At 39.7% G+C, this 26921-nt stretch overlaps 1 protein-coding gene across 5 annotated transcripts; it reads left to right on the top strand.

The window, feature by feature from the left end:
- The first annotated feature begins 62 nt into the window (after nucleotides 1-62).
- On the top strand, nucleotides 63-25929 carry DDHD2 (DDHD domain containing 2). Of its 5 annotated transcripts, none has more exons than XM_075997220.1 (18): nucleotides 65-247; nucleotides 1431-1675; nucleotides 2764-2954; nucleotides 3571-3660; nucleotides 4137-4257; nucleotides 5388-5477; nucleotides 6716-6851; nucleotides 10287-10495; nucleotides 10743-10810; nucleotides 11690-11812; nucleotides 12930-13025; nucleotides 14568-14687; nucleotides 14796-14951; nucleotides 15216-15318; nucleotides 15423-15593; nucleotides 16655-16817; nucleotides 23129-23221; nucleotides 23687-25929. In XM_075997220.1, the coding sequence occupies exons 1-17, from the start codon at nucleotides 192-194 to the stop codon at nucleotides 23208-23210; spliced, it is 2220 nt and encodes a 739-aa protein (XP_075853335.1). In that variant the 5' UTR covers nucleotides 65-191; the 3' UTR covers nucleotides 23211-23221; nucleotides 23687-25929. The 5 variants fall into 5 exon arrangements, with proteins under 5 accessions (XP_075853337.1, XP_075853335.1, XP_020138413.2 ...); XM_020282824.2 differs by having other exon boundaries at nucleotides 66-247; nucleotides 23129-23236; nucleotides 23685-25929; XM_012762974.3 differs by having other exon boundaries at nucleotides 74-247; nucleotides 1448-1675; nucleotides 23129-23236; nucleotides 23685-25929.
- Nucleotides 25930-26921: the final 992 nt, after the last annotated feature.

Here is a 26921-nt window from a genome sequence, read left to right as displayed (position 1 = left end):
TCCAGCTCTCGCGACACTTGCGGCCGGGCCCCCCGCAGCGCTCCCGCCCCGCCGCGGCCCTCCAGCCCCGCCGCGCTTGTGCTCTGCAGCCCGGGCGCGGCGGAGCCAGGTGTTCGGCGCGAGCCCGCGGGGCCGCAGGCTCCGCCCCGCCCCGCCCCGCGCGGGCTCGCGGTGACGGCCGCGGCGGGGACATGTCGTGCCCCCCTCAGCTAGGCCCGCAGCGCGCGCGAGCCTGCCGGGCTGCCAGGTGAGGGCGCGGGCGCTGCGCGAGCCAGGCCCGGCCGGGGCGCGGGGCGGCGCTGCGGGGCGCGGGTGCCGGGCGGCGGAGGACGCGCAGCCGCGGCGGGGACGGCGTGGGAGGACCGGCCGGCGGGTGGGGCGGCCCGGCTCGGGCGCGGCCAGGCCCCGGGTGCCGACTGCGCCCCGGGCAGCGGGACATCCCCTGGTGCCACTGGCGGCCCGCTGCTCTCCCGCGGCGGGAGGAGACCGGACCCCGAGCTCTGCAGCCCGGAGCTGGCGGCAGGAGGCCCGGGTGGCGCGAGGAGGGACGCGCCGGGGTGGCTGAGCGGCGTGCGTGCGGGAGGGAGGACGGCGGGCCGGCGGCCCGGGAGCGCCCGCGCGGGGCGGCCAGGTGCCCGCCGGCCGCGGTGCGGGATGCCCAGCCTCGCGCCCTCCTCGTAGGAGCTGCGGCGGGCGCGCCTCCGACGGCCGCGGTGCTGCCCCTCGCCGGCTGGTATTAGCCCCGGGGAGGGAGGGACGCGTGGGTCAGGGCGCTTTCTGTGAGGAGGCGACTTTGGGGCCGCCTGTGACTCCTCACCTGAGACGCGGGGCCGTGCGAGTGCGCGTGCGCCTGCGCACCGTGGCTCCCGGCGAGGTTCGGTGTTTTCAGCCGCTTAAGTAACTTCAGGGATCAATCAAAATGATTGGTGCTGCAGTGAACAGTTTTTTTTCCCTGCATTTTGAGATTCCAGTAGACTTGTGAATGTGTAAGGTTAGGGGGCCTGGAACCTAAAACCCAGGCGTTACTAGGACATGGTGTGACCCAACTGAGACTTGGTTGGAGGAAATTTTCTGCTTCTGGCACTGGGTTTTTAGATTGGGGTGGGAAATGTTTTGTTGCAATCAGGTTTTGACCATGTGTTCTGGTGATGCTGGGTTTGTTTGAACCTTACTGTCTTGAGTAAAATTATGCAGCTTTCTGAGAGACAGTTGGGAGCTCAGTGCAGAATTGTTGATCTAACAGAGAAGCATTTGTTTAAAGCTCCCCCCATCCAGCTGTTAGTTTGTTATTTCTGTTTTAAATTATGTAGCCGCTTTGGGTTGTTTTTTGTTTTTGTTTTGCAGAAATGGCTCCTTAAGGTGACCAGTTTTTTTTGTGTGTGTGTGTGAACAATTACACTGTTAATAGAAGGAAAATCATTTCCTCATAGTTTTCTTTTATCCTCAGAGACCGAAATGTCATCAGAGGAATCACACCAGGAACAGTTGTCCCAGTCAGATCCATCCCCATCACCAAAGTCATGTAGTTCCTTTGAGCTACTAGACATGGATGCTGGCAGTTTGTATGAACCAGTTTCTCCACATTGGTTTTACTGTAAGATAATAGATTCTAAAGAGACATGGATTCCTTTCAACTCTGAGGATTCACAGCAGCTAGAAGAGGCTTATGGCTCTGGTAGGTGAAAATGACTTGAAATGCACAGAGACTTTCATCTCTCTCAAACTATAATATAATAGTCCTGGCTGGGTGGTGGCTTACACCTGTGATACCAGCACTTTGGGAGGCTGAGGCAGGAGGATTGCTTTGGGCCAGGAATTTGAGACCCTATCTCTAAAATTTTTTTTAAAAATTAGCCAAGTCCTAGCACTCTGGGAGGCCGAGGTGGGCAGATTGCTCAAGGTCAGGAGTTCGAGACCAGCCTGAGCAAGAGCGAGACCACATCTCTACTATAAATAAAATTAATTGGCCAACTAATATATGTAGAAAAAAATTAGCCGGGCATGGTGGCGCATGCCTGTAGTCCCAGCTACTCGGGAGGCTGAGGCAGGAGGATCGCTTGAGCCCAGGAGTTTGAGGTTGCTGTGAGCTAGGCTGATGCCATGGCACTCACTCCAGCCTGGGCAACAAAGCAAGACTCTGTCTCAAAAAAAAAAAAAAAAAATTAGCCAAGTGAGGTGGTGTGTGCCAGTAGTCCTAGCTAATGGGAAGGCTGAGGCAGAAGGATCCCTTGAGCCCAGGAGTTCATGGTTGCAGTGAACTATGATCACATCACTTCACTCTAGCCTGGCAACAGGGTGAGGCCCTGTTTCTTACAAAAAAAAAAAATGTAGGGTAGAGTGTCATATTGCAGAAGAATGACCTCTACCCTATTTCTTGTTTTTTTGTTTTTTTTTCATGAAATAAGAATAGTGCTGATTATAATAAATCATCATGATTGGTCATTAATTTACCTTTTGGTCCCTCAAGCAAAAAATTCAGAAAAATCTTATATACTTTTATTTTTAAAGGGGCACTACTGTCTTTCCTCAGAAAAAGAACAAAACTGTTGGGTAGTATTTTTTTTTCATGTTTCATTAAAACCAAGGACGGTTTTGGCACTTTGTAATGTAGTGAAAAAGATTCTGTTTTGTTTAATGTTTAGCCACGTAGAAACTGTTCATTCATGTGTTTCATAATATTATTTAGAGAGTAACTCAGAATTGTATTTGGGGAGATTTATTTTGAAATATGTACTTCTTTTTCCCCTTTCCAATCCTTGCTAGGAAGAGATTGTAATGGGAGAGTTGTCCCCACTGACGGGGGCAGATATGATGTTCATTTGGGGGAGAGGATGCGGTATGCTGTGTACTGGGATGAGCTAGCCTCAGAAGTGAGGCGATGTACGTGGTTTTACAAGGGAGACAAAGACAATAAATATGTTCCCTACTCGGAGAGCTTCAGCCAAGTTTTAGAGGTATACCTTTCACCCTTTTATACTCTTTTTTTTTTTTTCATTTTTTTCTTTCTCTTATTTAATAATCTTTTTTTCCTCTTACAACTTTGTGAAATTTCCAGAAAGAGTTTGGTTCCCTTTGCATCACATTATAAAATTTAACAAAGCACTCGACTTTGCAAGTTAGTTTCAGGATGAAGTAGTTTTATTTTCAGATTTTTAAAATATTGTGGGAACTCTATTGTGCTTTTTAATTTAAATTAAAAAAATTTTTTCCCTAGTTGATCATTGTTAATAAACTATGACCACAAGATTGATCTCTTTTGATTTTCATTTTTCTTGCTCTGAAAACTGAAATTTGTTTTCTCTAAATTAGAGCAGAACATTAATATTATTGATAAGAATATATAAAAATATGAACAGTGATTATCTTCTAATGTAGATGATGGAATTAGGAGTGATCTTTTTTCTTTGTCCTGTGCTATTGTCTGTTGTAATTTTAAAATAATTTAAGAATAAATTTGATAAATTGAAGTAGGATATTCTTATTGAAACTCATTTATCTAGTAGTAGTCTTGTGAATAAGTTCAGTAGGAAAATTATTGGAGAAATATAATGAAATCTGTTTTCTTTTAAGGAAACCTACATGCTTGCTGTAACTCTGGATGAATGGAAAAAGAAACTAGAGTCTCCCAACAGAGAAATTATTATATTACACAATCCAAAGGTAAAATGAATTAAAGCATTTCTCTAATATTGGGATTAAAGGTTAATTGCATTACTAAGGAGAACTTAATTGGTTTCTTTTTCCTCCTGTGGACTCTATATAGAATAACTTTTGGCAAATTTTACATTTGAATTTATAATTATAAAATTTAAAACTTGTAGCTATTGCCATTATTTATTCCACTTAGTTTATACAAAAGAATTTTCCTGGGGAAAATCATGCCACTATAGATTAAGAAAATCACCAACACATTATGTGAGCATATATTCCCCATGTAGGGTATTGCTTGCTGACAGATTTGTTAGCGTAGTGTATTTTCAGGGTTTTTATTTCAAGCTGTAAGAGTTTCACATCAAAACTCCAGTTGAGGTTTGATTATATGTTTTGAAAGACATTCCTACCCTCTAAAATGTATTATGACATAGAGATGAGTATAATGTAGAATATCTTTATTGCTCTGATCTTTTCTTTTCAAGCTCATGGTGCATTACCAGCCAATTGCAGGATCTGATGAATGGGGATCAACCCCTACCGAGCAGGGTCGACCAAGAACAGTGAAGAGAGGGGTTGAGAACATCTCTGTTGACATTCATTGTGGTAATGTTAATTATTTTTTTTTGTCTTATGATATACTTATTTGTTTATTTGTTTATTCCTTTAATTGTGACTTTTTCTATGGATTTGAATCAAGGCTTAAAAATAATCTTTAATTGTATAGACTTATTATGAGTTAATCTACTAAGAATCACTTCATCTACTGAGAATCTTAATAGATGTAAAAATCTCTTTTAAAGCCACTAAGTACGTATGGTTAGATGGGTAATATTTGGCAGTACTACGGAGGAAGTCACTAAGTACAGATTAACTGATTTAGTCCTAATTCTAAGAAGTGTGATTCCACCTGCTCGACTAGAAATTTATTGACTAACTTCTGTCCTTAAAGATTTTCATCTAAGGAAGATTATTTTTCAGTAGGACCGTGGTGATTACCCATTGCTGTCTAGCTAGGGTCACTTATGGTTGGTTTTATAATTAACTTGATTACAAAATTCCTTTTGTCTTGCAGAGGATATGACTTGTGTCTTGGACAAAGTCTTAGATTTACTGTAATTCAAAAAAAAGTCAAGTTTAAAGTTTCAGATTTTAAAAACATACCAGACATTATTGGGACAATTGGTTAAAGTGGAATATGAGATAAAAGTATTAATGTTAAATTATATGAATTGAATGTACTATGGTTATGTAAGAATATTCGTAGGAAATATACATTAAATATACATTAAAATGTTCAAGGGTTAATGATGTATGTAACCTGATGATATATGCAACTTGCTCCCAGATGGTTCAGAGAAATGTGTGTATGTATACCCCCCCACACACACACATACACACAATAATAAAGCACATGTGATTGTTAAAAAGTTGACTCTATGTAAAAAGTACATGGGCGTTTCTGTTCTTTCTAGTTTTCTGTAAGTTGGCGGTTATTTCAAAATAAAAAGTTTTAAAAGCCTGAAATATTTTTTCAGACTTATTTCAATATAAATTAGAAACAAAGTAAAATTAACATATTTTTACTAAGTACTTAAATATAGGACTATTTCATGCCTTTTAAATTGTTCATATTTTAACTTGCACATATTTATAACCTATTTGTTATATATGTTTGATTTTAGAATACATGACTGATTACATAGGATAATTTTTCTTTTTAATTTCATTTATAGGGGAACCTTTACAAATAGATCATTTGGTTTTTGTAGTCCATGGGATTGGACCAGCTTGTGATCTCCGTTTTCGAAGCATTGTGCAGTGTGGTAGGTTTGCAAAGCATGCAAGATTAGATGACTAAAGAATTGGTGCTCCTGTGAGCTGAGATAAAGCCTTGTGTTTGGTCTGCTGTCTTAGCTGCATAATAAGATTTGGATAGCTAAAGATAGGTGGCAAGGTAGTAAAGCTTTCTAGCTGAGACCTAAAGTATTAGTGAATTCCTGAGGCTAATAGTTTATACTCTTAACTAATAATTCTTGAGTGAATAAGCCCTTGATAAAGATGGTGGACTTTAAATGAATAACAAAAGCATCAGTCACTTTCGTAATTCATACCGTGATAAACCTCTTGATATTCTAAATTGGAAGATTTAAGTCATGAGTATAACTAGATTTTGAAAGGTAATGCCCTCTAAAACTTGATAGTATTCGCCTTTTTTTTTTATTATTATTTTATTTTGAGACAGAGTCTCACTCTGTTGCCCTGGCTAGAGTGCCTCACGTCAGCCTAGCTCACAACAATCTCAAACTCCTGGGCTCAAGCAATCCTTCTGTCTCAGCCTCCAGAGTAGCTGGGACTACAGGCATGCGCCACCATGCCTGGCTAATTTTTCTATATATTTTTAGTTGGCCCATTAATTTCTTTCTATTTTTTTAGTAGAGGCAGGGTCTTGCTCTTGCTCAGGCTGGTTTCGAACTCCTGATCTCTAGCGATCCAGCCGCCTTGGTCTCCCAGAGTGCTGGGATTACAGGTATGAGCCACCGAGCTCGGCCTTGAAACTTGATAGTATTCAAAATCTAATTGTCCCAATTAAGGAGTCTGACTCTACTGGCTAATGGTTCTAGGCATAAACTAGAATTGTATTCTGGAAGGTCAAGATCCATGTGCTGTGAATTTCAAACAGCAGTGTATTTTTTTTTAATCTAAAGTATTGGATGGTGGTGGTTTAGAAGAACCAGAAAGTTAGAATAGGAACCTGGCTACAAGATGAGTTGACATATTGTCATAAGTTTTTGTTTTTAATTGAAACAGTTCCCCTGTGATACACATTTTGAAGTTAGCCTTTCTTTTGGTGAAGTGTTTTATATGGTGAAAGCAAGTTCTATATTAAAGGAATATCTTTTCCTGTGTGCAGTCATCGTTTTTCCTGAATACCACTTTACTATTTTTGACTCGTCAGTATATGTTCTAAGCAAATGTAGTTAGAGTATAATTACATGATTTGTTGCATCCTAATTCTACAGATTTGTTGCTTCACTGATGATGCATACATTTTCCTTTCTAGTTAATGATTTTCGCAGTGTTTCCTTGAACTTGCTACAGACACATTTTAAGAAAGCCCAAGAAAATCAGCAGATTGGGAGGGTAGAATTTCTTCCAGTCAACTGGCACAGTCCTTTGCATTCTACTGGTGTTGATGTGTGAGTAATACTTGATACCCTTGAGTTGTTAACTGTGATTTTAATATGTTTTCTCATCATCAATATGTTTGGGGACATTTCTGCTATAGCTGGTTGTATATTTAAAATTTTTTACAGACATGCTATTAAATGCTGATCAAGTCTTTGGTTTAACTAGCTGTGGTTAAGAAAAGGGCTATGCTTTATCTTCTTCAGTATGTTTTACTGGCTCACTAGTATTTACTATTAACATTACAGCTTTGTTTTGTTATTAACGTTAAAGCCAAACATTGCTTGCTTTTTTTTTTTTTTTTTTTTTTGAGACAGGGTCTTGCTCTGTTCTCTGGGCTTGAGTGCTGTGGCGTTAGCCCAGCTCATAGCAACCTCAAACTCCTGGGCTAGAGCAATCCTTCTGCCTCAGCCTTCCAAAGAGCTGGGACTACAGGCATGTGCCACCATGCCCGGCTAATTTTTTCTATATAGATTTTTAGTTGTCTGGCTAATTTCTTTCTATTTTTAGTAGAGACAGGGTCTCGCTCTTGTTCAGGCTGATTTCGAACTCCTGATGTTGAACAATCCTCCCGCTTCGGCCTTCCAGAGTGCTAGGATTACAGGCGTGAACCACCACGCCTGGCCCAAATATTGCTTTCTTTCTGTCATGTATAAGGATTCCCGTCTTTTGATGTCAAAAACCAAGCACACCCCGAGATGTACAAAGTATTTTGTTGTTTCTTTTGTAATCATATTTAAAAATATGGCCAGGCACGGTAGCTCATGCCTGTAATCCTAGCACTCTGGGAGGCCAAGGCAGGAGGATTGCTCGAGGTCAGGAGTTCGAGACCAGCCTGAGCAAGAGTGAGACCCTGTCTCTACTAAAAATAGAAAGAAATTAACTGGCCAACTAAAAATATGTAGAAAAAATTAGGTGGGCATAATGTAGTCCCAGCTACTCGGGAGGCTGAGGCAGAAGGATTGCTTGAGCCCTTGAGCCCAGGAGATTGAGGTTGCCATGAGCTAGGCTGACACCACGGTACTCTAGCCTGGGCAACAGAGTGAGACTGTGTCAAAAAAAAAAATATATATATATATATATATATTTGTCCATCTTTAGGGAAAAAAGTGAGGACATCCCCAAACATAAATGTCAGTAATTGAGGTATAATTGGTGCAATGATTTTTTTTTTTTTTTTTTTTTTTTTGAGACAGAGTCTCGCTTGTTGCCCAGGCTATAGTGAGTGCCGTGGCGTCAGCTTAGCTCACAGCAACCTCAAACTCCTGGGCTCAAGTAATCCTTCTGCCTCAGCCTCCCGAGTAGCTGGGACTACAGGCATGTGCCACCATGCCCGGCTAATTTTTATATATATATATTAGTTGGCCAATTAATTTCTTTCTATTTTATAGTAGAGACGGGGTCTCGCTCGTGCTCAGGCTGGTTTCGAACTCCTGACCTCGAGCAATCCGCCCGCCTCGGCCTCTGGTGCAATGATTTTTAAGTGATGGCTTTCTTAAGGTACATGCCCAGTAGTTTTGTTTGTAAATTTTATGGTGAAGACAGAGAAGATTTCCTTATATTAGGGTATCTTGTTATGGGCTTTCCAGAAAGAAGTATGTTTATAATATAGTTCTGGATTAGAGTTAGGCGATGCCTCCTGGACGATGAAGGAAATAGCATTCTTTCCATGCTGGTCTTGGAGATGGCTTTTCTGATTCTGTGTCTCTCGGTTCTTAATACCCTATGATTTGAGTATATCCTTTATGCCAAACACTTTGCTGTAGTTTCGCTGTTAGTAGTATGGAGTCCACATTCTTTAATATTTGAGCTGACGCAACGAAATTATTAAGGGCATGTAGCCCTCTCTAAACTGCTGAAGCCGTTGAATATTTGAGGACTCTTTCTGGAAATTTTCAGGAAGCTTTAAGTGAAAGTTGATTTAGATGATGTCAGCATTGTCTTCCTTTGCCAGATATGAGTTCTGTTTGCCTTTGGCATCTGGCATTTTCACCGTTTTCTGCTTTTATAAATTCTGCACTGAGAGAGGGAGCTGATCCCTTTATCACGTGACTTGTGATCAAAGAACCTTAATGCTGAAAATTCTAGGAAAACTTCTTATATCTTTTTTTTTTTTTTTTTTTGAGACAGAGTCTCACTTTGTTGCCTAGGCTAGAGTGAGTGCCATAGCGTCAGCCTAGCTCACAGCAACCTCAAACTCCTGGCTCAAGCAATCCTTCTGCCTCAGCCTCCCAAGTAGCTGGGACTACAGGCATGCGCCACCATGCCCGGCTAATTTTTTGTATATATATTAGTTGGCCAATTAATTTCTTTCTATTTATAGTAGAGACGGGGTCTCGCTCTTGCTCAGGCTGGTTTCGAACTCCTGACCTCGAGCAATCCGCCCGCCTCGGCCTCCCAGAGAGCTAGGATTACAGGCGTGAGCCACCGCGCCCGGCATATCTTTTTTTTTTAAACCTTGTATTATCGAGAATTTTGTACACAAAAGTAATGTGTCTTCATGTACTGATTACCTAGCCCCAGTAAGCCTCAACACATGGATGGTTTCGTCCCATCTGTTTCTCCATATACTTATCTCCTGCCCCTCCATCTACCATATAATTTTTGAATAAAATCTTAGACATCATATCATCTGTAAATGTTTCAGTTTGTAGAATATATCTTAAAGGACTTTAAAAATATATAACCATAACATCATCATTACACCTAAAACAATTCTTCTTTTTTTTTTGAGGCAGGGTCTCTGTCACCCAGGTGGAGTACAGTGGCATCATCATAGCTCACTGCCCTTGATCTCCTGGGCTCCAGCGATTCTCCTGCTTCAGCCTCCCAAGTAGTGGGATTACAGGCGCTTGTCACCAAGCTCTGCTAAGTTTTTGTAGAGACAGGTCTCATTGTGTTTCCCAGGCTGGTCTCGAACTCCGGGCCTCAAGTTATCCCAAAGTGCTGCTATTATAGGTGTGAGCCACCACACTCAGCAAAATTCTTAATATTATCAAGTATCCAGTCAGTGTTAAAATTTCCAATTTTATATGCTCATGATATATATGTATAATCATATATATAAATATACAAATGTATATGCGCATATTTTAAACTGGTATCCAAATAAAGTTTGTGCATTGCAGTTAGTTGATATGGGTTTTAAATCTCTCGTAATCTCTTAATTATCTATCTACATCTATAATTTTCTTGCAATTTATATATTGAAGAAACTGCATTGTTTGTCTTGTAGCATTTTTTACACTCTGAATTTTGTTGATCACATTCCTTTGGCTTCATTTAAACACGTTCCTTTGTCCTATGTTTTTCCTATAAATTGATAGTTGAAGCTTATATCATTAAATGTTTAAATGTAAGGAAGAAGGCTAAGCTAGATAACAGCTTAGAGGGGGCTACGAAATATATTTAGGTTTCCTACTTAAAATATCTTTCCTTTTTTTCAGAGATCTGCAGCGAATAACTCTGCCCAGCATTAATCGCCTCAGGCACTTCACCAACGACACAATTCTGGATGTCTTCTTCTACAATAGCCCCACCTACTGTCAGACTATCGTGGACACAGTTGTTTCTGAAATGAACCGAATATACACACTTTTTCTGCAGAGGAACCCTGATTTCAAAGGGGGTGTATCCATTGCTGGTCATAGTTTAGGTAACAAATGAATTCTCTGTGACCAGAGAGGACTGTTAAATTTTAAGGATGCCCGTACTTTGAAAGCACAGTGTCTTTTATCAGTATCAAATTCAGAGGTCTAGAAGTGGTCTGTAATGAAGAATTTGGAAGGGGTTGGATGGGTGGTGGTAAATTGGAAAGAAAGACTCCCTGCTGTGTAGATTTGCTTACATGTGTAGAGCTAATGCTTAGAAATTGTCCCTTCTTTCTTCTATTTTACTTATAGGTTCGCTTATATTGTTTGATATCCTAACAAATCAGAAAGATTCTTTGGGGGATATTGACAGTGAAAAGGTAATTTAGATGCTCAGATAGGTTCTCTTGTAGTATTCCTTAGTAAGGATTTTTAGATTTTAGACTTATTTTTTGTTTCTAGCTGAGTTTAGTTTCATGCCATGATGTTAAATTTACGTTTATTTTTATTTTGACAGACTTATAATTATCTCTGTTATTCTTGGATGATAGAAGCAAGATAGTAATATGCTTCTACAAATAATTGCCATATTCTGAAATAACCATAGATGTCTTATTTTCCTTTATAAATATGCACTAATCTATTAATAGAATTATAGTATCATTGACCCAAACAGTTTGCATATGGGGAAATGAAGAATGAATTGGATGCAAATTGATGTGATTTATAGAAGTTCTATTTGAAAGCAGTGAGGGAGTTGGTGTTTAAACATATATTTTAGTAAAACAAAGTCCTATGAACATATATCATGTATAGTATTGATGTGGTACTTAGCGTATTTAATACAAGTACTATCTTGTATTTTTTTCTCTTTTTATGTAAATGTCCTATTTCTCCTGTTGGACCATGAGTTCTTCCAGGGAAGAGTCTTGTCTTAGATTGTTTTATTTCTTACACACTGTTTCCCTAATTCCTTAAGCACTGAGCTTCCCTAAAGCTCTGTAAATGTTTGGTAATGATGATGAATAATACTTTGAAAATTATTCACTCATTCATTTAAAAACATATTTTCAACCAAAGTAACAAAAATCTTAGAGCTCAATCACCCCTTAGTTTATATTTTATATAAATTACAATTTATTTAAAATTAAGATATAGCACTGGAAATCTTAAATAATACATTTGTTAATTGTAAAGTAATATTGATAAAGGAAACTAAGTGAATTTTGAGAATATGAGCTTTATAATTTAATTTTTAGGATTTGCTAAATATTGTTATGGATCAAGGAGATACACTGACACTAGAGGAAGATTTGAAGAAACTTCAACTCTCTGAATTCTTTAATATCTTCAAGAAGGAAAAAGTCGATAAGGAAGCCCTGGTAAGAATAATTTTTTAAAAGTTTATGCCAAACTTATTTGCACTATGTTTATTGCTTCATGTTTACCAGGAGCCTGCCCTTGGTAACATTATCACTAATAATGTTTTTTTAAAGCATTATTTAGCCTTATTTATTTGCTTTTTATCATATAAAGTGACCTTTCCTTTGTGGGAGCTCAAAGTTCAGATGAGCCACGTTGATATTCATAGAGCAGTAGAGCAAAGGGAAAACAGCACGGCTCAGAGAAAGCAGGAGTGTGAGAACAAACCCTGAATAACCACTAACTGTTCCAACTCTTATTTTCTATTATGCTTTCAAGAGTTCTGTTGCTATTTGCTTATTTCTTTTTTGTTTTTTCCCCACTTTTGTTGGGCTTTTTTTCTGGTTCGTGATACATTCATTCTAAATATAACTTTCTAAATATACATTCATACTAAATATTTAACATATTTAGTAAATGCTTTACTATGATCAGCAAACTTGCTGGAGATGGAGTGGAAAATAAGACAGATATGGTCTCTGGCCTCATAGTGTTTCTAATTAAGTGGGGAAGATACAAATTAAATAATCACACACCACTAATTACAATTATGAAAAGAACTAAGTAGAAAAGGCACACAGTGGCATAAGAATGTATAATGGGATGAATTAACCCAGTGTGAGAGGGTGAAGGAAGACTTCCCTAACAAGATGAGTGTCACTTAAGTTGAGATCCTGTTCATCTGTTCCATACTTCTCTGTTTGCTATATGTTCTCACTGCTCTGTCCATGAGTCCGAGTGTGATCAGAGACATTGAAGTGAGTATGGAAATCAAGGAGGGTTTTTCTGTCACAAAGTCATTAGATATCCAGCTTCTCTAGGTTTTTTTTTTTTTTTTAACAATAACAATGTTATCTATATTACTCTAACATTGATACTGTAGTATTGATACTTTCTATTCTTTTTAGGAATAAAATAGACTTTTCTTCTTGAAGTTATTAAGCTCCCACTAGGGAGCTGGAGCAATACAAAACAAAGAACCACCAAGTGCCTAGGTCTTATTCCTCTTAGGGGACAGGGTGCTTAATTTATTTTATTTTGCCTAGAAAATAAGAAGGTTTCATTTTCCATGTTTAGGCTTTATGTACAGACAGAGATCTTCAGGAAATGGGAATTCCTTTAGGACCAAGAAGGAAGATATTAAACTATTTCAGGACCAGAAAAAATTCAATGGTAATGTGCCTAATATAGCTTTTGGACTAAGCAATTCTTCGACATCCATGGTGTGTCCCTGAGCTTTGTGGGATGTTTACTTTGGGGAGCTATGGAGTTTTGGTAATTGATCTTTGGTTCTCCTTTTAGAAATTAATTTTTTTAATCTATATCCTTAAAAATACTATTAGTTTGAGAAGTCATATCTCCCCTGGACTCCTACCATTCTATTTTTTTCTTTTTATAACAACTTTATTAAAATATAATGCAATTACATATCACAAAATTCGCCCTTAATTTTAAAATATACATTTTTTTTTTTTTTTTTTTTGAGACAGCGTCTCACTCTGTTGGCCTGGGCTAGAGTGCCATGGCATCAGCCTATCTCACAGCAACCTCAAACTCCTGAGCTCAAGCGATCCTTCTGGCTTAGCCTTCCGAGTAGCTGGGATTACAGGCACGTGCCACCATGCCTGGCTAGTTTTTTTCTTTTTTAGTAGAGGCGAGATCTCGATTTTGCTCAGGCCGGTCTTGAATGCTGACCTCAAGCAATCTTCCCGCCTCAGCCTCCCAGAGTTCTAGGATTACAGGCATGAGCCCGGCCTAAAATATACAATTTAATAGTTTTTAGTATATTCAGTTATGTAACCATTACCACGATCTAATTCCAGAACATTTTTGTCACCCCCAGAAGAAAACCCAGACCATTTGCAGTCACCCCCCATTCCTCCCTGCCCCCAGCCTCTGCAGCCACTAATCTACTTTCTGTCTCTGTGGATTTGCTTATTTTGGACATTTCATATAAATAGAATCATACAATATATGGCCTTTTGTGACTAGCTTCTTTCCCTTAGCATAATGTTCTCAAGCTTTATTCATGTTGTAACAGTACTTCTATATTCAGTTTTTCTGGTCACTCAATTCCTTTCCATATCTTAGTAGTTAATTCTTTTTCCACTTTATAGCAGGTGGCTCAGTTCTTTTTTAAGATTCAGTCCTTGGCCCAGTGTGTGTGTTTTATTCTATACCCATAGGGACATCCTACTTGCCTTGATTACAATGGCACAGCACTTCATAGAGCTCTTTACCAATCCTCAACATTTCTTCCAACAGTCCTCTGCTGTTGTTTTCTTTCCTGATGGTTGCCCTAAAGTTTCAACTATTGCCCAAATCGGCTGTTTGCAACTCTTCTCATTTTAGAGTGTGTAGGGATGTCAGTTCATAATTTAAGGCAAATGTTGTTTTCATCAGCTTTATCTTGTTTTCTGAGGAATTCTTCCTAGAATTATTGGCTACTATTTCAAAACTTTCCCAATCATCCTTTGAAACTAGTAGAAAACTATATAATCCTTAGACTACTTTTACTATATAATAGTTCCATGTAACTTTTTTAAAAATAGAAATGGGGTCTCGCTATGTTGCCTGGGCTGGACTCAAACTCTGGGCTCAAGCAATCCTCTCACCTGAGCCTTCCGAGTACCTGGGACTATCAGGGTGCACCACCATGCCCAGCTACTCCACATAACTGATTTTTTTTTTTTTTGGTTGTTTTTTATTCTTTAGGGTATCAATAGACCAACACTGCAGTCAGTTTCAGGGGCAAACATCCCCAAAGAATCTAAGCTCGGCAGTAGTACAGATGATACTAGAAATGGGGACTATTTGGATGTTGGCATTGGGCAGGTAACAATACTAATTCTCTTTGGTCATTTTTACTGCCTCTCATTAGTACTGTAGGAATAGATATAACTTTTGTTACTAATGAGAGATGCTTTTATTCTCTCCTTCCAGGTGTCTGTAAAATACCCCAGGCTCATTTATAAACCAGAAATATTCTTTGCCTTTGGATCTCCAATCGGAATGTTCCTTACTGTCCGAGGACTAAAAAGAATCGATCCCAACTACAAATTTCCAACGTGCAAAGGTTTCTTCAATATTTATCACCCTGTAAGTATTGTATAGCTAATGTGTTTTATATGAATATTGGGGCTTATTGGTAAAGAGCATATGATTTTCTGTTGATTTGTTTTTTTTTTTCTATACCATTCTCTAGTAATGAGACAACTTGTAATAGTATTGATCTGGAAGTGATGGAGCCAACAAGTGTACATTTTTTTAATGAACTTAAAATTATTCTTGCTTAAGATACATAGTTCCTCAGACTATCTTTCTTCAGCAGAGATAAATGTCAGTATTATTTTTCCTATGTAGTTTGATCCTGTGGCTTACAGGATTGAACCAATGGTGGTCCCGGACGTGGAATTTGAGCCAATGCTGATCCCACATCATAAAGGCAGGAAGCGGATGCATTTAGGTAAGTCTAAATATAGAACTTGATGATTCTAGACCTTTGGCCAGTGCAGACTGAATGGACCCTGGACTCTTTGTAAATCATTTAGTGTTCTTTTTGTGTTTCAGAACTGAGAGAAGGCTTGACCAGGATGAGTATGGACCTTAAGAATAACTTGCTAGGTTCACTGCGGATGGCCTGGAAGTCTTTCACCAGAGCTTCATACCCTGCCTTACAGGCTTCAGAAACCGCAGAAGAAAGTGAAGCAGAGCCTGAATCAAGTTCAGAGAAGCCTAGTGGTCAGTGACCCTGTACACACTGATTCCAGACATCAGGCCAGATGGGAGGGCTCCGTAGTATGGAGTTCTCATGCTCCGAGGCCGCCTTACCTTTCTCCTTTTATTGTATAGGACCTCTATTATGGGTCACAGTGGGCTTTTGGCTCTGCTAACCTTTCCTGTCATCTTAATAGCCACTATCATGGAAAAACATTATTTGTGAGGACAAATGTCAAGAGAAGCTGAGCATCTGGTAATGAGGCTTTAAAACATTCCCCACTTGGGAACTGGGGGTAATGTTAAGAGCCTGCTCTGTGAAGTTCTTTGCTGTATAGGAGGAATTTCACTATGTGTTTGTGGCTCAGTTTTATTCTCCTGGCTGGGGACATGCTAGGATACTCTCCACTTAATTTCACAGTTAATATTGCATTCTTTTACTTTAGTTTCCAACTTCCCAAAGAGGTCTATTCCTGCTGACTATTTATAAAACCAAGGCAAATGACTTAGCTATCAAAGGTACAGGTAATGTGATAGGTTGAGCAAAAGAAAAGGGGGTTGGACAAAATTAGTGTGACCTGAGGAGCAGCTTTAAGGACATTGAGAGGAGGAAGATGGGACAAGACTCTCTGAACAGAGAGTAGCTCAACCTATGGTAAACTTGGAATCCGGTGGGGAGTAATAGGACAACCCTGGAGGGCTCAAAGCTTTCATTTTCTTCTTTTCTTTTTCGAGGCAGAGTCTTGCTGTGTTGCCCAGGCTAGAGTGAGTGCCGTGGCGTCAGCCTAGCTCACAGCAACCTCAAACTCCTGGGCTCAAGCGATCCTCCTGCCTCAGCCTCCCGAGTAGCTGGGACTACAGGCATGCGCCACCATGCCCGGCTAATTTTTTCTACATATATTAGTTGGCCAATTAATTTCTTTCTATTTCTAGTAGAGACATGTGGGATCTCGCTCTTGCTCAGGCTGGTTTCGAACTCCTGACCTTGAGCAATCCGCCCACCTCAGCCCCCCAGAATGGTAGGATTACGGGCGTGAGCCACCGCGCCCGGCCTCATTTTCTTCTTATGACCCTTCCATATCTAGATGTTAACCCAGAAGAGCCCTCAGTGTCGGTCAAAGAAGAAGTCTTGCCCATCAACGTGGGAATGCTGAACGGAGGCCAGCGCATTGACTATGTGCTACAGGAGAAGCCCATTGAAAGTTTTAATGAATACTTATTTGCTTTACAAAGCCATCTGTGCTACTGGTAGGTGTCTGTCTTTGTTTCTGTTTTTTGTTTCACAGATACTTGGTAGATGTAGAAAAAGGAGAACAGGCCATTGTACATTTGGGATTAGAATGATTTCTCATTTAAACAGTTACAAAATAGTGTAATTGTGTCATTTAAAGAAATCTGATTAAAACACATTTATTTTGCATTTGTGTAGAGCATGGGGCTAATGATGCCAGCAATCATTAATTCTCTTATCTTGGTCTTAAAAGTGTGTCTTGGCCATTTGGGTGCATATGAATGAACTGGAACATACATTACTATTGCTGGAAGTATTTTAAGGAACCCATTGGAAAGCATTTAAAGTAGGATCAGAATTAATTATTAAATATAAATTACCTGACGGATTGTAGAATGGATTAATAGCACTCATTGAAATTCACATAACAGAATACAACTTCATCACTGAAGGAATTGAAGTAAAGAAAAATAAAGCTAGGAAAATAAGATGGGTCAGAGATAAGTGTTTAAAAAATGCAAGCTGAGGTCCTGAGAGGAATTTTTCTAATGGATTCTGATAAAGGAAACATTATCTGATATAATCAGTATCATCTTTTTATAATAAATACAATAGAGGCCATGACATAAAATCAAAGTGCAGTTCAGCAAAAGCAATCCAGGGCTAAAACAGTACTCTTCTAAGGATGTTTTCCCCTGATCTAGCTTGATAGAATATATAAAAAGGGGGTTCTTTTAGAATTTCTTATTTTATTTTATTTATTTATTTTTAATTTTAATTTTTGTTTTATTTTGAGACAAGAGTCTCACTTTGTTGCCCAGGCTAGAGTGAGTGCCGTGGCGTCAGCCTAGCTCACAGCAACCTCAAACTACTGGGCTCAGGCATCCTCCTGCCTCAGCCTCTCGAGTAGCTGGGACTACAGCATGCGCCACCATGCCCAGCTGATTTTTTCTATATATATTAGTTGGCCAATTAATTTCTTTCTATTTATAGTAGAGACGGGGGTCTCGCTCTTGCTCAGGCTGGTTTCGAACTCCTGACCTGGAGCAATCCGCCCGCCTCGGCCTCCCAGAGTGCTAGGATTACAGGCGTGAGCCGCCGCGCCTGGCCTAGAATTTCTGAATAGCAGCACATTCTTATGGTTTGAAACTCAAAGACAGACATAATGAAAAGCCTCTTTTTCATTTCTTTCCTTGCTAACTAGTTTCCTCCCCACATGCAGCTAACATGTATTTCTTAAAACTTCTTTCAGCAATCTGTGTTATGCTATATAATACATGTGTATGAATATATTATTTCCCTCCTTTTAAAAATATAAATAGTATCATATGAATTTTTTTCTGTGCCTTGTTTTTTCTTACTAGTATATCTTGGAGTTTTTTACGTATTGCATATAGACTTTCCTCATTGTTTTAGCTGCATGTTATGTCACTATATGACTATACCATAATTTGTTTAACTAGTCCTCCACTGATGACTCTTTGGGTTTCTATATTTTTGCTCTTTACGCATCTTTTTCATGTCATTTCATGTACTCATGAGTATTTGTGTAAGGTAAAATACTTAGAATTGGAATTGCTGGCATATTGCTGGTATTTGCATTTGTAATATTTGATAAATATTGCCAAATAGCAGTTGTTCCTTTTGACACTGCTACCAGGAACGTATAAGAGTGTCTGTTTCCCTACAGCTTTTCCAACAGTTTTATCAACTTTAAATCTTTACCAATTTGTTGGGTGACAAATGTACAATATACTACTGCACATATTTAAAGTGTACAAATATGAGTTCTGACATGTATGTATCTGTGAAATCATCACCACAGTCAAATTAATGAACATAACTCATCGTGCTCAGAAGTGTCCTTGTGCCCCTTTGTAATTCTTCCCTCTTTTTCTCCTTTCCCCTCCTCCCAGTCTCCAGGGAACCACTAATCTGTCATCGTAGATTAGTCTGCAATGACTTTTATTTGAAATCATACAATATATACTCTTTTTTTGTCTGGTGGCTTTTACTCAGCATAATTATTTTGAGATCCATCCATGTTGTGTATGATCAATAGCTTATTTTTTTTTATTGCTGAGTAGCAGTCCATTATATGGATATATCACAATTTATCCGTTCACCTGTTGGTGGACATTTGGGTTGTTTCCATTTTTTGGTTATTAAAGCTACTAGGAACTTTCGTGTATAAGACTTTATATGGACATATTCTTTAATTTCTCTTGGGTAAATACTGGATGTCATATGGAAGTATATCTTTAAATTTATTTTTTTAATTTTCTTTATGCATTTTTCTTTTCTTTTGCCAAATTACTTCTTGCCTTAGAATGGAAGTGTGTCTTTAAAAGAAACTGCCCGACTGTTTCGGCACCAACAGTTTCCATTCCCTCAGCAGTGTTTGAGAGTTCCAGCTGCTCCCTGTCCTCAACAACTCTCGATAACTAGTCTCTTCACTAATCTGAATGAGTTATGATGGCCCTTCGCTGTGGTTTCCGTGTACATCTCCCTAATGACTGATGATGTTGAGCATATTTTAATGTTTATTTGCCATCCATATTTGGTCAAGTGTCTGTTCAGATCTTTTGCCCATTTTTAAAACTTTGAGTGTCTCACTAAGTTGCAAGAGTTCTTTCTGTATTCTAGTGTCAAGTCCTTGTCAGATAGTTTTTTTTAAGGAGGTGCCTTATTTTTCATTTTTTCTATCAGTGTGTTTTCATTGAAGAGCAGCAGTTTTTGATTTTGATTAAGTCTGATTTATTGATATCTGTGCTTTTTGGACAGATTTTTAAAGTCTCTGCCAAATCCAAAATCATTGAGATTTCTCCTGTGTTTTACAAGTCATGTTTATGTTCTTACATTTAGGTCTATGATCCATTTTTTTTTTTTTTTTTTTTTTTTTTGAGACAGAGTCTCACTTTGTTGTCCAGGCTAGAGTGAGTGCCGTGGCGTCAGCCTAGCTCACAGCAACCTCAAACTCCTGGGCTCAAGCGATCCTCCTGCCTCAGCCTCCCGAGTAGCTGGGACTACAGGCATGCGCCACCATGCCCCGCTAATTTTTTTTTTTCTATATATTTTTAGTTGGCCAATTAATTTCTTTCTATTTTTAGTAGAGACGGGGTCTCACTCTTGCTCAGGCTGGTCTCAAACTCCTGACCTTGAGCGATCCACCCGCCTCGGCCTCCCAGAGTGCTAGGATTACAGGCGTACTCTATAGCTTTAAATTGTATTCCTATTATGAATAAGATTGACCATCTTGACATATATTTTTTTTTTTTTTTTTCTTTTTTTGAGACAGAGTCTCGCTTTGTTTTCCAGGCTAGAGTGAGTGCCGTGGCGTCAGCCTAGCTCACAGCAACCTCAAATTCCTGGGCTCAAGCGATCCTCCTGCCTCAGCCTCCCGAGTAGCTGGGACTACAGGCATGCGCCACCATGCCCGGCTAATTTTTTTATATATATATCAGTTGGCCAATTAATTTCTTTCTATTTATAGTAGAGACGGGGTCTCGCTCTTGCTCAGGCTGGTTTTGAACTCCTGACCTTGAGCAATCCGCCCGCCTCGGCCTCCCAAGAGCTAGGATTACAGGCGTGAGCCACAGCGCCCGGCCATCTTGACATATATTTAAGGGCCATTTTTATTTCCTTTTCTGGGAGGTATCTATACCCTTTACTCTTTCATATTGAAATGTTGGCCTTTTTTTTTTTTTTTTTTTTTGAGACAGAGTCTCACTTTGTTGTCCAGGCTAGAGTGAGTGCCATGGCGTCAGCCTAGCTCACAGCAACCTCACACTCCTGGGCTCAAGCGATCCTCCTGCCTCAGCCTCCCGAGTAGCTGGGACTACAGGCATGCGCCACCATGCCCGGCTAATTTTTTATATATATATATCAGTTGGCCAATTGATTTCTTTCTATTTATAGTAGAGACGGGGTCTCGCTCTTGCTCAGGCTGGTTTTGAACTCCTGACCCTGAGCAATCCGCCCGCCTCGGCCTCCCAAGAGCTAGGATTACAGGCGTGAGCCACAGCGCCCGGCCTGAAATGTTGGCCTTTTTTGATAGTCTGCAATATGAGTTGGAAATACCTTTTCCTCAGTTTGTCTTCTGATATTACTTATGTTGATTTTTGCTAAGTAGAAAATTTTGATTTTTATGTAGTCAAATTTATTGGCCTTTTCTTTTTAGTTTCTAGAATTTGTGTCATATTTAGTTTTTCTTTCTTTTCCAAAAAAAAATTCTTACCACAGGCTGGGCGCGGTGGCTCACGCCTGTAATCCTAGCTCTTGGGAGGCCCAGGCGGGCGGATTGCTCAAGGTCAGGAGTTCAAAACCAGCCTGAGCAAGAGCGAGACCCCGTCTCTACTATAAATAGAAAGAAATTAATTGGCCAACTGATATATATATAAAAAATTAGCCGGGCATGGTGGCGCATGCCTGTAGTCCCAGCTACTCGGGAGGCTGAGGCAGGAGGATCGCTCGAGCCCAGGAGTTTGAGGTTGCTGTGAGCTAGGCTGACGCCACGGCACTCACTCTAGCCTGGACAACAAAGCGAGACTCTGTCTCAAAAAAAAAAAAAAAAAAAAATTCTTACCACAGTTTATTCATATATATATATATACACACACACACACACACGTAAAAAAGATTTGGAGATAGGGTCTTTATATGTAAAAAAATTTGGAGATAGGGTCTTGCAATGTTGTCCAGGCTGAAGTGCAGTGGCTAGTCACTGGTTTGATCATAATGCACTACATGTAGCCTTCAACCCCTTGGCTCAAGCAATTCTCCCACCTCAGCCTTCCTAGTAGCTGGCACAACAGGCACATGCCACTGCTCCCAGTTATTCTAATACTTTATAGTTTCATTTTTACATGTAAATCTTTGATTTGCTTCAAATTTATCCTAATACAAGGTATGGTTAGATTCAGGTCACTTTTTTCCCAGATGTCTCAATAGTATTGTCTCAACACTACTAATAGATTTTAGATTCTAACTTTATTAAATTGTTATCCATAATTGGGAGTATTTTTGAACTTCCTATTCTTTTTTACTGATTTAAAATTTTTCTTTTCTTTTTTTTTTTTAAGAGACAGAGTCTTGTTTTGTTGCCTAGGCTGGAGTGCAGTGGCATGATCATAGCTCACTGTAACCTTGAACTCCTGGGTTCAAGTGTTTTTTCTTCCTCATCATTCCAGGTAGCTAGGACTGCAGGCACATGCCACCATGCCCAAAACTAATTTTTTTTTGCTTTTTGTAGAGAAAAGGTCTTGTTGTGTTGCCTCACACTCCTGGCCTCAAGCAGTCCTGCTTTACCCTCCCCAAATGCTGGGATTACAGGCATGAGCCACCACTCCTGGCCCTGATCTGTTTATTTTTGTAGCATTTTAATATCTGGTAGAGCTAATTCCCTCTCCTTAATATGAGAGTTTAAGCTGGGGTCTGTGTATGGAGTTTGTGGGAGATGGGGGGAAGTCCATGAATCCAATGAAATTCTATTTATTTATAATTTTGGTTGTATATGTGATCTTTTCTGGGGAGAAATCCAGATTTCATTAGATTCTCAAAGGGATGCATGGACTCAAAAAACTGGTGATGGTTGAGGTGGGAGGGGGACTTCATTATTTTACCCTTTTATATCTTTTGAATTTTGAACCACATGATTGTATTGCCTTTTCAAAAAAGCGCATAGCATTTTAAACATTAAGGTGACCAACTGGATGGCCCTTCAATATTATCTCAAGAATGAGCTCTGTTGAAAGGGAACAGTTCTTGGTCATTTATTACTGGCTTTTTTTTTTTTTTTTTTTTTTTTTTTTTTGAGACAGAGTCTCACTTTGTTGCCCAGGCTAGAGTGAGTGCCGTGGCGTCAGCCTAGCTCACAGCAACCTCAAACTCCTGGGCTCAAGCAATCCTCCTGCCTCAGCCTCCCGAGTAGCTGGGACTACAGGCATGCGCCACCATACATTTTTAGTTGGCCAATTAATTTCTTTCTATTTATAGTAGAGGCGGGGTCTCGCTCTTGCTCAGGCTGGTTTCGAACTCCTGACCTTGAGCAATCCTCTCGCCTCGGCCTCCCAGAGAGCTAGGATTACAGGCGTGAGCCACCGCGCCCGGCCTTATTACTGGCTTTTTTACGTTACTAGACATACTGCTAGAGTTCTTTGCCAGGTCGCCTTCTAAACCACTGCCAGTTACGTTACCTCCAGTTCTCGTTTTTTTGCAGTAGTAAAAAATAAACTTGCAAGGTGGTTGTATGGATTACATGAGATAATATATGTAAAGCATCTAGCACAAATGTTCTTTCTTTTCTCAATATAATTTTTTCTCTTTACAGGGAATCTGAAGATACAGTACTGCTGGTCCTCAAAGAGATCTACCAAACCCAGGGTGTCTTCCTCGATCAGCCTTTACAGTAAAAATGACACATCTATGGCTGCTTAATGTAAGTTTTTCCATGTCATGTATGTAGCATAGTTCTTATTAACATGTTATAAGGAACTATGGAGCCTCCAGCTCTTTATAAATATACCTTTCTGTTGCCTATCACCATGATGTAGGCTGTCAATTCATTTTTAGATGGACTCTGGTTGAAATTCATGGGGAAAAAGCACAGTAGCCCACTTGAAGATTAATGTAGGAATCTTTTGCTAGGGATTTTGTCCAATGACACCTATCATTTTTAGGATCTGAACTCAGAATCTTAATAGTTCTGATCATCTTAGAGTTATCATGGCAACAGCTATAATTTTAAACAACCCATCTGGAGATTTAAATTACTCGGCCTTTTAGATGTGAACCTAGAAAGACTGTATTCGACTCTGGCATTCTCCATGGTTGCCTCCTGTTGTGATCGTACGATGACCTCTTCTCCCACTCTCTCCCCCACACAGACACTGAGGGGTCCTCCCCCAGAAAAGCCACCTGTTTGTTGCTGCAATTTTCCTCTCCTCAGCTGCGTCATTTCCTGCATGTTGCCTGCCACTTACTCACCAGTGGGGTCTCTGGAAGATAATCTTCCTTTTTGGAAATGAACGGACAAGCAAAGGGAAGACCCTATTACTTTTTACCACTGGCTTTCATGTAAGACTTGCCGTCGTTTCTTCATAGCTGGAAGTGGTTTGCAGCCTCAATTCTCTGACAGTGGTTGACAGGTGCCACACTTGATTGCGTAGGACTTGAGATGGTGTAAAGTCTGTTTGGGGTTTGATTTGTTTGGGGCTGGGTAGACTTTTTCCTAGGAAATTATTGCTTATCTTTAGAACACGTTCTGGTTTGAAAGCGGATTCTTGGGATGTAGAGGGCATTTTGTGGTATACTCATCCATCATTTGTGTTCTCTGCACCTAAAGGCTAAGTTTGATTAGTTACAGAAAAGGCAAATTTTCAAAAAATTGGGCATTTTTTTCCCCTTGAACCAGCATTTCTTTCCCATGTGTACTGTATGAAGAAAGGTTAGAATGTAGCTTAAAAAGAGTATTGTTTACTCTCTTACAACTGACTGACAGACTTAATTGCTTGGAATCACTGATACTATTCATTGTTTTTATAATTTTTTAAGTTGCTGTAAAAGTCTAAAGTGAACAATTTACTTCATGTTAGGTGCATCTTTATAAAGCAAAGATGTTATATGTCCTAGACCTGCCCTTTTATGTTATACTCCAAATTGAGAGACTAGATAAGGCCTGACTTAGTTATTTGATAATAACGGTATAGCCAACGTAAGAACAGAAGCTGTAAAAGTTGGCAAACCTGAAATTACACAGCCTGAACAGGCTGTTTAGGTTATAAATAAAATCTTTTAGTGGTACCTTTATGGTGAAACAGAATTTAAGTCATCTGCCATTTCCACTCAGGTGAGAGTGCTATCATATATTCTCTCTAAAAACATTTGGCAAACATCATTGCCGCCTTAGGTATCCGGAATCCAGAATGCTTAAAAGGCTCTTGGCACAGGCACAGTTGGTTGAGAAGGTGGGTTTGTCTAGGGGAAAGCGTTTAATTATGGAAAAAAAAAATACCTACGTCCCAGGAACAGTTCCTGCAGAGTCTGTGTCAGCTAAGTCTGGAACATGCAAATTGAGATTTACTTCAAAGAATGCATGTGACTGCAGAGACCAGTTTTTCTCCAAGGCATCATCTCACCACTTTGCTGTAGGTATTTTCTTCCTTGTGGGTCAGAGTTTGTCATTGTTTGTCCTCTTTGTGATAATCCTTGGCACTCCCTCGCAGATTCCACGGACTTGTTTATAGGGTGGTCCCGGCAGGCAAGCTGTGCTTTGTTTTTTATAAATTTTTGTAAATGTATCATGGTATCCAAAGTATTGGCATGTAATAGTCATTGAAGCTGTCCTTAGACAGCAGTGTCTTTATTGCTTTAGAGAAAGAAGGGTAATTACTATTGCCCTGGAGGTTGTAGAGGTGAAGTTGGGGTCAACCCGGCCTTTCCTGGTCATCTGCTTATGGCTAAAGCTGAATAAGCACACCACTAACACATTTCATATATATGGAATACTTTGTTTTCTTTATTATATAAACTCTGAGTAAGGGTTATTGAAGAAGCATTAAGAAGCATTTGCTATATATTAAAGGGGAAGCTCTTGTCAAGTTGCTGTCTTCAAATTTATGCTTACTCTTCATAATAGCACAATAGGTGCTATTTAAGAGTGAACCAAAGGACAAGCAAGAGTGAGTGCCTGTAACCAAAGACAGACAGCATAACCCTGGATAGCCAGATAAACCTCTCTTTATACTAAGCAATGTTTCTTTCCTGCTGGTGAGAGGCGGATAACTGTAAAAGAGCTTTATATCTCATCCATCCACCTGTGCTTTTATTATGGCTGTATATGACACAGGGTAATAAGCGTGACTGAGATTCTTTAGTCATAGATTATTTGCACTGCTTCATTTGTGTCATGTGCAATATTTAGAGCAAGCCTGTTTTTAAACTCTGGTACAGCATCATTTGGTACATATTCCTAGCTGCAGAATTAGTATTATTTATCTCAGCAAGAGATTGCATGGAAAGATTAGTAGCACTGATTAACTTTCTACGATTTTGCACTTTTGAAATGTTTGTTTTTTACGTGATTATATTTAAACTTTAGTAAATACTGAAATAAAACCGCATTGACCAGTTGCTTACTTTTACCTGGACTCATCCATCATGTAGTAAAAAAAAAAAAATCAATACAGTAACTATTTTCCCTTCCCCTATGTATTACTATAATAAATTTAAAAAATAAATGATCCATCCTCAGCAAGAGTGAGACCCATCTCTACTAAAAGTAGAAAAATTAGCTGGGCATGGTGGCGCATGCCTGAAGTCTCAGCTATTTGGGAGGCTGAGGCAGGGGGATCGCTTGAGCCCAGGAGTTTGAGGTTGCTGTGAGCTACAATGATGCCACCGCACTCTAGCCTGAGCAATAGAGTGAGACTCTGTCTCAAAATGTAAATAAATAAAATAAAAGTTTTGGGCAAAGAATGAATATTTAAGTTATTTTCCTTTAACTGGTGTTTTCATTGTCATAGGCAGATGTAGTTCAGAATTTAAAGCCTGGCAAGGCCAGACACGGTGGCTCATGCCTGTAATCCTAACACTCTTGGAGGCCAAGGCAGGCGGATTGCTGGAGGTCAGGAGTTCGAAACCAGCCTGAGCAAGAGTGAGACCCTGTCTCTACTATAAATACAAAGAAATTAATTGGCCAACTAATATATAGAGAAAAAATGAGCCGGGCATGGTGGTGCATGCCTGTAGTCCCAGCTACTCGGGAGGCTGAGGCAGGAGGATCTCTTGGGCCCAGGAGTTTGAGGTTGCTGTGAGCTAGGCTGATGCCACGGCACTCACTCTAGCCTGAGCAACAAAGTGAGACTCTGTCATTCAGAAAGAAGGAAAGGAAAGGGGAATGGAGGAAGGGGAAGGGAAGGAAAGGAAAGGAAAGGAGACAGGAGAGAGAGAAAGAAAGGAAAGAAGGAAAAGAAAAGAGAGAGAGAAAAAGAGAAAGTAAAGAAAGCAAGCCTGGCAATTATAAGGTAAATACTAAGACTATCCTTCGGTATTTATAAATATTAGCCACTACTATGGATAACAGAACTATGTCAGATGGGGAATCCAATGTTTTACTTTATGTT

Source organism: Microcebus murinus, chromosome 24 (genome assembly GCF_040939455.1).
Source record: "Microcebus murinus isolate Inina chromosome 24, M.murinus_Inina_mat1.0, whole genome shotgun sequence".
Taxonomy (NCBI): Eukaryota; Metazoa; Chordata; class Mammalia; order Primates; family Cheirogaleidae; genus Microcebus; species Microcebus murinus.
This window is presented reverse-complemented; position numbering and strand designations above follow the sequence as displayed.

Excerpts from the sequence above, each read along its gene's own strand:
- DDHD2 (XM_075997220.1), top strand. The coding sequence starts at position 192 with ATGTCGTGCCCCCCTCAGCTAGGCCCGCAGCGCGCGCGAGCCTGCCGG. Across the intron at positions 3,661-4,136 it reads TTATATTACACAATCCAAAG|CTCATGGTGCATTACCAGCC; the intron begins GTAAAATGAATT and ends TTTCTTTTCAAG. Across the intron at positions 10,496-10,742 it reads CATTGCTGGTCATAGTTTAG|GTTCGCTTATATTGTTTGAT; the intron begins GTAACAAATGAA and ends TTTTACTTATAG.